Genomic DNA, 13319 nt, shown 5'->3' with positions numbered 1-13319 from the left:
CTCCCTGGCTTCAGACTATACTACAAAGCTACAGTAATCAAGACAGTCTGGTACTGGCACAAAAACAGAAATATAGATCAATGGAACAGGATAGAAAGCCCAGAGATAAACCCACGCACATATGGTCACCTTATCTTTGATAAAGGAGGCAAGAATATACAATGGAGAAAAGACAGCCTCTTCAATAAGTGGTGCTGGGAAAACTGGACAGCTACATGTAAAAGAATGAAATTAGAACACTCCCTAACACCATACACCAAAGTAAACTCAAAATGGATTAAAGACCTAAATGTAAGGCCAGACACTATAAAACTCTTAGAGGAAAACATAGGCGGAACACTCTGTGGCATAAATCACAACAAGATCCTTTTTGACCCACCTCCTAGAGAAATGGATGTAAAAACAAAAATAAACAAAGGGGACCTAATGAAACTTAAAAGCTTTTTCACAGCAAAGGAAACCATAAACAAGATGAAAAGACAGCCCTCAGAATGGGAGATAATATTTGCAAACGAAGCAACTGATAAAGGATTAATCTCCAAAATATACAAGCAGCTCATGCAGCTCAATATCAAAAAAACAAACAATCCAATCCAAAAATGGGCAGAAGACCTAAACAGACATTTCTCCAAAGAAGATATACGGAGTGCCAACAAACACATAAAAGGATGCTCAACATCAGTAATCATGAGAGAAATGTAAATCAAAACTACAATGAGGTATTACCTCACACCGGTCAGAATGGCCATCATCAAAAAATCTACAATCAATAAATGCTGGAGAGGGTGTGGAGAAAAGAGAACCCTCTTGCATTGTTGGTGGGAATGTAAATTGATACAGCCACTATGGAGAACAGTATGGAGGTTCCTTAAAGAAGTAAAAATAGAACTGTATGACCCAGCAATCCCACTACTGGGCATATACCCTGAGAAAACCATAATTCAAAAAGAGTCATGTACCACAGTGTTCACTGCAGTTCTATTTACAATAGCCAGGACATGGAAGCAACCTAAGTGTCCATCAACAGATGACTGGATAAAGAAGATGTGGCACATATATACAGTGGAATATTACTCAGCCATAAAAAGAAATGAATTGAGTTATTTGTAGTGAGGTGGATGGACCTAGTGTCTGTCATACATAGTGAAGTAAGTCAGAAGGAGAAAAACAAATACCGTATGCTAACACACATATATGGAGTCTAAAAAAAAATGGTTTTGAAGAACCTAGGGGCAGGACAGGTATAAAGACGCAGATGTAGAGAATGGACTTGAGGACACTGGGGGGCAGAAGGGTAAGCTGAGAGGAAGTGAGAGAGCGGCATGGACATATATACACTACCAAATAGATAGCTAGTGGGAAGAAGCTGCATAGCACAGGGAGATCAGCTAGGTGCTTTGTGTCCACCTAGAGGGGTGGGATAGGGAAGATGGGAGGGAGACGCAAGAGGGAAGGGATATGGGGATGTATGTATACCTATAGCTCATTCACTTTGTTATGCAGCAGAAACTAACACAACATTGTAAAGCAATTATACTCCAATAAAGCTGTTAAAAAAAATCTTGCTCAATGAATGAAGAATATGGATTTTTGTGAAGAATTGGTCCTAATATTTTGCATCTTTTTACTTGGCATCTTCTTTTCTCTTTGCTATACTGAAAATAAGGGCCCTTCCTACACAATATACAATGTCATAAGAAGTATATAGAAGAATTGGGTTAATAGTATATTGGTCCTGGGGAATAGAGCAGTCCTCAAATGTTCAAGGGGAGCTGCTCCTAGTGTTTTCATAGGTTAGTTTAGAAACGAACACAAGCTATCAGTCTTTAATCCATAATGATTTTTAATAGTATATGTAATTCTCAGAGAATAAAATAGATGAAGGTCATTGCTAAAGGTTAAGGTTGGTAAATGGTAGGTTGACATGTGTACATTTTGGCCTGTGAAAATAGTGTCTGATAGAGCTAATGGCTACAAAAGAAAATTCACATTGGTAAAAGCAATAATTAGTAAAATTTGTTATAGATAGAAACTGAATGGTGATTCAAGTTTTATTGTAAAGTCTATAGAAAACAGTGACCTTGAGTAAGATAATTTTTGTTAATATTAAAAAGGGGATAATTTGAAAATGTAAATGTTATTAAACAGTGAACACATCAAGAAATTAAAGGGCATCACTAGGAATTCACTTCAGGAATTTTTTTAAAAAGAAAAATCAATTATTAGCAGTAGAATTCTTATCAAAAATTTTATATTAATATACAAAAGGTAAAAAAAGTTTTGTGTATTCAAAATATAGTATCGAAGAGTTCACTAGGTGCAGCTTACATATGCTAGCCTTCTAAGATATTTGGATGAATGGAAACTTGACTCTCTAAAACTTGGTATTATATCATCAGCCTGTGGATTTTCTCTTTTCCCTCCTTGCTTTACTCACCTCCAAAGTAAATGTCATTTGCTGGGGACAAATCATCCTTCATCAACCCCGTCTGTACACATGATTTATCTACTATGGGGATGACCTTTTGTCATTTGGAATATGATCAGAGGAGCGGCATTTGGCCAGCTCGTTTGGAAGAACCTAACATCATCCCATCACTGAAGAAAGCTCACAAATCTTGTACATATGAGAGCTCTGCTTTCCAGGGAAGCAAGACTCACGGAATTGTAGAGCTCTACACTCTCCCCTTTTGAGATGAGGAAACTGAGGACAGGGAGTTAGGGAGTGAGGTTTCACAGTTAATCATGTAGGATCACAGTTACTTATTAGCAGATCTGGGACTAGAATCTAAATCTAAGTCTTCCATTCCACTATACTACACTATTAGTAGGAGCCCTGGGTAGGTTCATATCAGAACTCCAGACTGTGGGTTCTAACATATGCAATGTTAATGTTGAAAATATCCACTTTCTAATATAGGAAAAACTGGTTATATTTGCTTAATGTCTTTAAAGGCATTACAAACAATGTATTTAAAGAAAATAAGGAAAGTATACACCCAGTTCTTTCCTATGCACATATGTCAGCGTGTTCAGTGATCTTAGAAGACCCAATCAGCATTTCCAGGGATTCAGGGATTTTCCAAGGATTTAGTCTAGCACATCAGAAACACAGATATTTGAATAAATGGCATAAATTATTATAAAAGGCAAACACCAAAGAAAATGACAAAAATAACTAATATACTAAGTGCAAATTAAGCAAGGCATGCAGAGAAACTAAAGCTTGAAAGAGGCAGTGCTGGGCTGTGGAAAGGCCATGCATTTTGCAACTGGGCAGGCTTGGGTTCCAGTCCTCACGTTACTACCTTTAGCTGTGTGTCTAAATTAGTATTATAACTCAAATTATCTGCACCTCGATTCCTCTAGCTGTAAAATGGGGCAGGAATGCCAGGTCCTGAAAGAATTTTTGTGGCATTGGAGCAAGTTTCCGTGTTAGATGCTCAGATTTAGCTAGAACCAGTGGGATTTCAGTGAGGGTTGACACTCTTCAGCCAAGTCCCATTTCCTCCCCTGCATACACGGACAGCTTCCTTCAAAATTTGAAGGAAAATTTTCCTCTTAAAAAAATAGTGATCCTAACCACCTCACATGGTTGTGATGCTGAAAGAAGATACGCTTTATAAACCACTTAGGACAATAGGTGTTCAATAAGGGACAAATAATAAGAATGACGATGATGAATCGTCCCACGAACGTGAACAATGACTACTCCTTAAAATCAGCCTCTCAGGGGGTCTCAAGACTAAATCTAGATTTGGAGATAACTAGGACCACACCAAATTTCTTGGACTATGTCTTTCTTACTGGACTATGTCTGTCCAACCTTTTAGCACCCACCCGTTTTTTTTGTTTGTTTGTTTGGTTTGTTTTTGTTTTTTTCTGTTTTGTTGTTTTTATCTTTTGTTTAAGCTGGGGACATCGAAGGAATGGAGAAAGCAATGGCCGTTAGTCAAGGCAGGGGAAAGATGAGGGAACAAAGCAAGGCAGGTGGCATGACCCGGGAGGGGGAGTAGCAGCGTCTGTCGGGCTGGGGAAGCGGGTGGGAAAGCCCCCGGGCCGTGGTGCTCACCGCGGCCCACCACCAGGCGTGGGGGATGCTGGTGAAGTTGGTTCCGCGCACGTCGTGCTCCACGGAGTAGACGGCCGCAGAGAAGGTGAAGATGCCCATGGTGATGAAGAGCAGCAGGCAGCCCACCTGCTGGTAGCACCGGCGCAGCGTGAAGCCGAAGGCGCGCAGGCCGGTGGAGTGGCGCGCCAGCTTGAGGATGCGGAAGATGCGCAGGAGGCGCATGACGCACAGCACCTGGCCCACCTGGCCCACGCGGCCCATGGTCTCGAGGTCGTGCTGGTGCGGCGAGCCCTCGCCGCGCACCTGGTCCTCGCTCGTGAAGCACTCGAGCAGCAGCTGCAGGTAGAGTGGCAGGATGGCCACCAGGTCCACCAGGTTGAGGGCGCTCCGCGCGAAGCGCCGCAGGTCGGGCGTGGAGGCCAGGCGCAGCAGGAACTCGAGCGTGAAGAAAGCCATGCACAGCATCTCCACGTGCTCCAGAAAGGGCCGCAGGTTGCCACCGCCCGCCCCCTGCTCCGCTTGCTGCTGCATCTCCTCCACCGTGTTGAGCACCAGCGCCACGACGGAGATGAGCACGAAGAGGCTGGAGGCCACCCCGATGGCCTTGGCGGCCACCGACGAGAAGGGCTTCTCCATGAGGTTCCAGAGGCGGCGCCGCTGCGGCCCGTAGAAGCGCATGTCTCGGAAGAGCTCCTCGGCCTCCTCGGCCTGCGCCTGGGCGCGCAGCTCGCGCTGGATCTTGAGCTGCTCGCTCAGCTCGTCGCGCCTCTCCTCGAAGCAGATGAGGCAGCAGCGCGGCGTGTACTTGAGCCGCACACCCCAGTAGCCCAGTTCCTCCAGGAAGCAGCGCGGGCACAGCTCGTCGCGCACCAGCAGCACCCCGGACGCGTAGAAGTTGTAGATGAGCTGGAAGACCTCCGGGTCGCGGTCGAAGAAGTATTCGTCCGTCTGCGCCTCATAATCGTCGCACAGGCCCAGCTGGCGGCTGCGGCTGGTGGAGGTGGCCAGGCGGCCCAGGCGCGTCTTGGGGTAGCTGGCCAGCTCGGCGTACCCCAGGTGGTAGCTGTGGCCGCCCACGTTCACGTTCAGAGTGGAGGACACGACCGGAGCGTCGGTGCCGCCTCTGCCTTGGTCGGTGGTGGCCTCTCCTGGCAGCTGGTCCTCCTCTGCCGGCTCGTCCATCCACGGCTCTTCCTCCTCCCTGGCCTCGTCCTCCTCGATGTAGTAGCTACGGTTGCCCTCGGTCCACAGTGGGACGCTGGCCTGGGAGCCCGGGGGGGCCCCCACGGAGCAGATGCTCCTGCGGTGCTGGCTGCCCACTGCCTGGGATGCGTCTTCACTCTCCGTAGTATGCCAGGACCTGTAGCCCCAAGACCGCCTCCTCTCATTCTGTTTCAGCATGGCTGGAGGAAGTGGACCCCTGCTTTTCCCTCCTGGTTGTGGTCAGGTCCCTAGCCTGCTCACTGCCACTGGTAGATGGATCACGTGCTCTGCGCTGTTGTAGAGAGACCGGCCTGGACCAGCAGACCTGGGGTCCGCAGCATCGCCCTCAGAGCTGTCCCTCCTCAGGCCCTGGGCAGCCCAGCCCAGCCCAGGCTGCCGGGTCTGAACGCCTAGGCAGACGGCTGTTGACTGCTCTAATCTTGCTGATAGGGAAGGAGCAAGTGTTAGAAGGGATTTAGAGCCTCTTAGTCAGTTTCCCCCCCCTCTCCCTCCACTCTGTGACCTAGGGGATGATTATGTGGTCTTAAATCTGCAGATAATCAGAAGGTGGCAGAGATGATTGCTAATAAAAATGTCGGCCAACCCTGCCCTTAGGAAGTGCCCAGTGTCCCTGTGCTGAGATGAAATCAACTGAATTGGCTATAGAATGTAGATGCCTGTGTCTTGACACTTAACTGTTGAAGTTGCAGCCTCTGCCCTAGGTAAACCCGCCATGAACAGGGACAGAGATAGCAACAGAATGCTTAAAGTGGACCTCCTGACCAGTCACTTTTCCTCTCAGCATTTATCTTCTGTTTCGATCGTAGAAGATCTCAAATGATCTCCTTCCCATCCAGTCACATGATCACATTTTTTTTTCCCAAATGTATTCCTCTTAGCAGCACTGCTCTGGGGTCTAGTCTGACGTTTAAATCTATCCCAGTTTCTTTCTCTCTCTTTGTCTCTCTCTGTTTGTCTCTGTCTCTCTCTCCCTCCCTTCTCTTAAAGGATAAGGACACGTTTCAAGGTAGAATCTCAGGATGGGTGGGTAGATGTTCCTAGGGTATTGCAGCCCCGCTCAGCTGCTGTATCTGGTGACCAGACTTCCTTCCAAGGAAAAAGTCTTCCTCACTCTTCAAGACATCACTTTAAAAAAAAAAAAGTCTCCTGCCATGTGTAAGGCACTGTGCTAGATGCTAGATGCTGGAGATGGAAACTTGATAGAGACATAGTTGCCGCCCTCAAGTTGCTCATGGTTTTGTAGGTGATATAAATATTTACATATACAAGCACAACAAAAAAAGTGAGTGAAAAATACAGAGGTAGCAGAGAAGAGGAAGGGATTTGTTTCAAGCAGGAATTTGTTACTGAATTCAATTTATTTTGAATAGTTAGTAATACACATTCACTACAAAATATTCAAAAGGTACAAAGATGCGTTACGGTAGAAAATTTATTTCTCCCCCAACTCGAATTTCTAGCTATCGAGTGTGCCTCTGAGGTTTTGGTTACCCTTCCAGAAATATTCTAAACACATATAAGCAAAAACCTGTCTCCATCTATCATCCGAGTAGCTCTTTATTACTAACGCAAATTACAGTATGCCGTTCACTTTGCTATTTTTCCATTAACCATGAATCTTAGAGGTGTTTTCATATCTGAACTTAAGTGTCTGCCTCATTTTGAAAATTGCCACTTAGTAGTTTGATAGTGGCAGAATTCAGGTTGTTTTCTACCTTGGCTCTTATAAACAATGATGTAATGAATAACCTGATACCTACGCTATTTTACATGTGTCAGGATATATGAAAGATCAATTATTATAGGTGGAGCTGTTAGGTCAAAAACCACATTTGTAATTTTGATTGATGATGGCAAATTTCCTTCACGAAAGTTTTACCAGTTGACAACTCACCATCAATGTGTGAGAGTATATTTTCACACTCCTTGAGCTCTGCCCATTTTATAGATGAAAAATGATGCGTGAGTTAATTTTAATTTGTATTTCTCTTACTATGAATGCAACTGAGCATCTTTTCATGTGATTAAGAGCTACTGTATTTCTTCCTCTATTTTTCACTGAGTTGTTGGTACTTTCTTACCGATTTGTTGGAGAGCTTTCTATATTATGAAAACAGACCCTTTGCCTGTGTTATGAATTACAAATATTTTTCCTGTTATCCTTTGGTGAGATTGTTTTCCATGTAAAATATTTATTTTATGACTTCTGGGTGTTATATTAGAAATGTCTTCACCTCTCTATCATTCTTAAAAAATTTACTTGTTATAGTTTTATTTTTCAGGTAAGGATTTGATCCATCAGGAATTAATTTTGATGTCAAGAGTGAAGTAGAGACCCAACTTTATTTTCTGGGCTTTTATCCAGATGTTCAAATGAATTAATTGAATAATCTGTTATTTCCTCGTGGATTTGTAGCGCTATCTTTATCATATAGTTCAGTTCTATGCTTCAGAGGTGTTGGGACAGGTAACAGTTGATACAAGGTCTGAACCTGATAGATTAACACTGGCAGATGGTGTTTGGCTTCCAACGGGGCTCAGACCTATGAGCTTCCAGTAAAGCCTCCTGCCAGGCCTGGCCTCTGAGTTGCTCACTGCATTTCTAGGGTTCTCCAGTCGGCATACAATATCGATGTTGTTTCTCCAGACACACACTTGGCCATTTTCCAACGCCATCTCTTCTTTAGATTGTGTTGAGTACAGTCACAGGAGTTTTCATGTGGTGCCGAAAGACACCTTTTTCCTTCAGAATGAATTATCCTATTATAAAAAGTGAAAGCATCACTATTTTTATATTTTTAATTTCCTCTCTTTCTATTGCAATCATGTACTACTTTTTTTTTTTTTTTTTTTTTTTTTTTTTTTTTTTTTTTGTGCGGTACGCGGGCCTCTCACTGTTGTGGCGGGCCTCTCACCGCTGTGGCCTCTCCCGTTGCGGAGCACAGGCTCCGGACGCGCAGGCTCAGCGGCCATGGCTCACGGGCCCAGCCGCTCCGCGGCACGTGGGATCTTCCCGGACCGGGGCACGAACCCGTGTCCCCTGCATCGGCTGGCGGACTCTCAACCACTGCACCACCAGGGAAGCCCCCATGTACTACTTTTTAACCTAAACCTTTAACACTCTTATGGCTTTTGCACTTAAAAACCATAGAGTTAGTAATGTTTGTTAGGAGTCTCAGAGTCAAGCCACAAGCACCACAACCATGAAGTAGATTGAGGAGTTTTGCTTTGCTGGACCACGGTTAGTTGACCGGTACTCCCAACATGTGCATGTGTCGGTGTGGGCACGTGGCTTGGATTTTCTCTGATGTGTATGTACACAAGTGCAACAGTAGATGAGTGTCCATATACGGAGACACTTCTTAACAAAGAGAACTGTCCAACCAAGGGATGGATTTGTTCTTAGAGCAGTCAGCTCCTCCTGCCTGAGTGCATGGAAGCGTCTGTAGGGCGTGCTGCAGAGGGAGACCCGCGTGGGTGGAAAAGTGGGCTGGTTGATCTTCAAGCCCCATTCTGCCTTGAGAGTCCTAAGATTATAAGTCTTTGCTTGATGTTCCATTTGTCTAGAATTCTCCACTGCCCTTCTTCTCCCTAAGTCCTTGTTCTTCAAAAGTCAGCTCAGATGTCGCCTTCTCCCTCAGAGACCCTTGTCTGACATCCCTCTATTTCCCCAAGATGGGTGAGCTGCCCCTTTTCAGTGTTCTCATTTAAGATAACACATCCCATTAGCTTACAATGTGAGGCACTTCTGTTAATGAAGAGTGATTCTCCCATTATAAAAGTTATATATGTGCACTAAAGAAAAATTTAAAAAATAGAAAACAGAATACTAATAATCCATACATTAATAACAGTATCATGCCCAGATACTGTACTATGATAATGTCTACACAACCTATCACATAGGTGCTATAATTATTCCTATTTTACAGATGAGGAAACTGAGACACAGAGAAGTTAAGTGACTAATCCAAGGCTACACAGATAGTAAATGGTGGAGCTGGGCTCTGCTCCAGACTAAACGTCATGCTATAAAATAGCATATACATGAAAATCACCTAAAGTGATTGTGGTCATATTAGACATAAAATTATGTATCCTGCCTTTTTCATTCAACATTTTAACATAAGCATTTTTAGTATTTTAAAAAACACTGTAAGCATTATTTTAAAAGGCTACAAAATATTCCATATTGTGGGTGTACCATCCATAACTTAACCAAAAATCTTTTATTGAAATAGATATTTTTCCATATTCCACTATTTTAACTTATGATGTGATAAAAGTCTTTGTATTTGAAAGGTTGTTGGTTGGTTGGTTTTTGTATTCTGGGTTATTCCTTAAGGTAGTTTTGCCAGAGGTTTTAGGCCATTCTCTCTTAATTTTGAGCCTTCCCGTGGGCCGTTCTTGCTGTTCCTTCTGTTTAGGACTCTTTCTCCACACTACCCTGTCTCCTTCCTCTGGCTAACTCCTGTTCATCATTTAATAGATGGAAGGCTATCTCCCCTTATCCTCCCTCTAGGAATGCCTTCCCTAGTCTCCTAAGGCTGAATTCACCTCCCCTCACTTGTGATTCTGTAACAGTTCTCTCTACTTTGCCTATAATGGCACTTCTCACAAAAGCTTATCTGCCCATAAACAAGACGGGACAGTAAGTTCCAGAAGCGCTGGACAGTGTCCGCTCTGTTTACTGTTTTCCCCAGGGTCTAGGCCAGTGCCTGGCATATAGCAGGCCTCAAAATATACTAGCTGAAAGATGGAAATATCGCATACATATTGCCAACCTGCTTTCCAATTTGCCTCACTTTACACTCTAACCAATAAAATATGGGAGTGTCTCTTTCAGCATGCCTTGGCTATGACATCATTACTATGATCGTTAATTGCTAATCAATAGGTGAAAATGACATTGCATTTTTGTTTTAACAAGCGCTATAGTAATTATTTACTTATGTGTTCCCCGATAGCCGCTCAAGTCTTCTAGGGTAAAGACAGCCTTGTAGAGTATCCGAGTCTGTAGCAGATTAAAAGATATATATTGAAAAGATATGCAAGATCTCTCTGTATTAGTTCTTACAACTGCATATGAATCTAGGATTATCTCAAAAGAAAGTGTTAAAAAGTATCTATGCTCTGTACTGACATGGCCCCAAGCCCTACTTTGAAGGAAAAGAAAGCTAGTGAGCTCTGAGGCTCAGTGGCTGGGAGCAGTGGCTAAGAGTCCCATTTCCCTGGTGACAGAGATTTATAGGCAGCAGGGTACAATGGGAAGAATATTGGAATTCACGCCGACTCGATTTTGCATTCTGGTTTCAAAGCTTTGGGCAAATTTCTTAACATCTTTTCGACTCAGTTTTCTCATCTGTAAAATGTGTTGCTGGAGGATTTCCTGTGAATATAAAAAAAGAATGCCCCTCTGCTTTATTTTCAATTGGCCTGCATATGCCCAAATCGTGGCCTATAATACTCATCAAAAGATAGTCATCTCTCCCTCATCCAGCCACCTCCTTCCCCAGTTCCTGATTATATACCTACAACACACAAATGTATTCATTTTTAGCACCTGTAGAGTTTCTCAGCACAGAAATAATGGCCATAATTCACCATCCACCATTAAAATGAATCCCTTTATGTTAAGGCAGTGCTGACTAACAGAACTTTCTGTGTTGATAGACATAATCTTATGGCTGGAAACATGTCTAGGGCCACTGAGGATCAGAATTTTAAATTTTATTTAATTTTAATTAATTTATATTTAAATGTAAATTATCACAAGTGGCTAGTGGCTACCATGTTGGATATGGCAGAGTTAAGATATTATCTGGGGCTTCCCTGGTGGCGCAGTGGTTGCGAGTCCGCCTGCCGATGCAGGGGAGCCGGGTTCGCGCCCCGGTCTGGGAGGATCCCACGTGCCGCGGAGCGGCTGGGCCCGTGAGCCATGGCCGCTGAGCCTGCGTGTCCGGAGCCTGTGCTCCGCAACTAACTGGAGAGGCCGCAGCAGAGGGAGGCCCGCGTACCACAAAAAAAAAAAAAAAAAAAAAAAAAAAAAGATATTATCTGTGTCTGAATCAGTGTCTTTTAAATATGCAGAGCGCCAAGGAGCAATGAACTTTTAAGACAGTAACCCCCACGGTAATAGGAGTTTGCCCCCATAAACTGGACTACCACTTCCCAAACTAAAAGGGAATGCGACAGGGAGAAAGTAATTTTGAGAGGAATGAATGGAGCCATGGGATGAGATGGAGGAGTGTGAGTAGGTAGAGGGCAGGCTTGGGGGTGGGGACATGTCAGAACGGATTCAGATTCAGGATGGCTTGGGAAGAGAGTAGTATTAAAAGGGAGAAACTGAGGCAAATGGTAAGAAGAACAAGATTGCTGAATATAAACACTTTGGCAAATTTACCCAGACCTAGTTCTGAAAGGCAGAGAGAGAGAGAAAGGACAAGAAGTTTACCATTTCCTTGGGAAGCTGCATTTCCTTCAAGACCTTTGTGGCCCCTGTCAGTGAATGACTAAGATTGTAATTGATGAGGATCTAGATAATTAATACCCAAGCCAAAAAAAAGAAATTACAAAAAGAACAATCTCTCCAACTTCCAATAAAGGAAAAAAAAAAGTTTTTATTTTTTAAGGCCTCTGCTAAACCTGGTGAATTTCTTCTAATAATTGAATTATTGAGGTATTTGTTTACCTCCTCTTTAAATTTACCTGTCTCATCGTAGGTGAAACGTGGAATGAATGGGAACAGCGATTGATTGCAAAGTGTCTCAGTCAGTTGAAATTCTTGCTGCCCAAATTAAAGTTGTCTGTGAGTTTGGAGAAAGGAAGAGTGAGTGATGGGGAGAAGAGAAGTCTGTAACTGAACATTCTTTTCGTCGATGTCTTGTAATCAGGCTTAAATCTGGAGGGTGCACCCACTTTCCCAAAGCACATCCATCGTCTAATTGCTTCTTTTAAAGATGAAGAACCTGCGACTCAGAGACGTGGGTTTCCTGCCTGATGTTACTCAGTGATTGGCTGGTAGAGCTGGATCTGGAATCTGGGACTCATCTATCTGCCACTCTGGATGCTTTCCTCTCCTCTGTAATTCCGAGGCAGATCATGCAGCCCTTAACGATATGTCTCTTGCTTAGAAAACCTTCACTTTGATATCTGAGCTACATTTATTGTTTCTCCTAAACATACATAAACAGTCTTTCAACATGGTTCTTTTTCTTCAGTTCGCCCCAGCTGATCCAACAGATCTTGCCATCTGTTATGCCATTTTGGGAAGTGGATGCAGCCAGTTCAACATAAAATATAAACACACATACTGAGTGACCTAGTGGTCATCCAGTCCCACAGCTCACCTTAGAGATAAGGAAACTCAGGTGTCATATGAATCAGGCCACTTGCCCAGGGTCTCATAGACAGGTGAGTTAGTACATGCCTGCCTCTGGAGTCTTGTTTTCCTTTACATTATGGTTTATTACAGGATACTGAATATAGTTTCCTGTGCTATACAGTAGGACCTTGTTGTTTATCCATTCTGTATATGAGTTTGCATCTGCTAATCCCAAACTCCCACTCCATCCCTCCCTCACCCGCCTCCCCCTTGGCAACCACAAGTCTGTTCTCTATGTTTGTGAGTCTGTTTCTGTTTCATAGATAAGTTTATTTTGTCGCATTTTAGAGTCTACATATAAGTGATGTCATATGGTATTTGTCTTTTTCTGTCTGACTTACTTCACTTAGTATGATAATCTCTAGGTCCATCCATGTTGCTGCAAATGGCATTATTTCATTCTTTTTTTACAGCTGAGTAGTATTCCATTATATCTATCTATCTATCTGTCTATCTATAGATATATCTCACATCTTCATTATCCATTCATCTATCAATGGACATTTAGGTTGTTTCCATCTCTTGGCTATTGTAAATAGTGCTTCTATGAACATAGGGGTGCGTGTATCTTTTCGAATTACAGTTTTGTCTGGATATATACCCAGGAGTGGAATTGCTGGATCATATGGTAGTTCTATT

The 13319-nt window shown here is 43.3% G+C and overlaps 1 protein-coding gene across 1 annotated transcript in view; it reads right to left on the bottom strand.

Annotated features, from left to right (window-relative positions):
• Positions 1–5473, bottom strand: part of KCNV2 (potassium voltage-gated channel modifier subfamily V member 2) — a 15333-nt gene extending 9860 nt beyond the window's left edge. The window contains exon 1 of the mRNA XM_024126757.1: positions 4073–5473. Coding sequence (XP_023982525.1) covers positions 4073–5473 — 1401 coding nt within the window. The remainder of the gene's footprint in view (positions 1–4072) is intronic.
• Between the last annotated feature and the right edge of the window lie 7846 nt (positions 5474–13319).

This window comes from Physeter macrocephalus, chromosome 9, assembly GCF_002837175.3.
Source record: "Physeter macrocephalus isolate SW-GA chromosome 9, ASM283717v5, whole genome shotgun sequence".
Classification (NCBI taxonomy): domain Eukaryota; kingdom Metazoa; phylum Chordata; class Mammalia; order Artiodactyla; family Physeteridae; genus Physeter; species Physeter macrocephalus.
The sequence above is the reverse complement of the archived record's forward strand: the minus strand, read 5'-3'. Positions and strand labels throughout refer to the sequence as shown.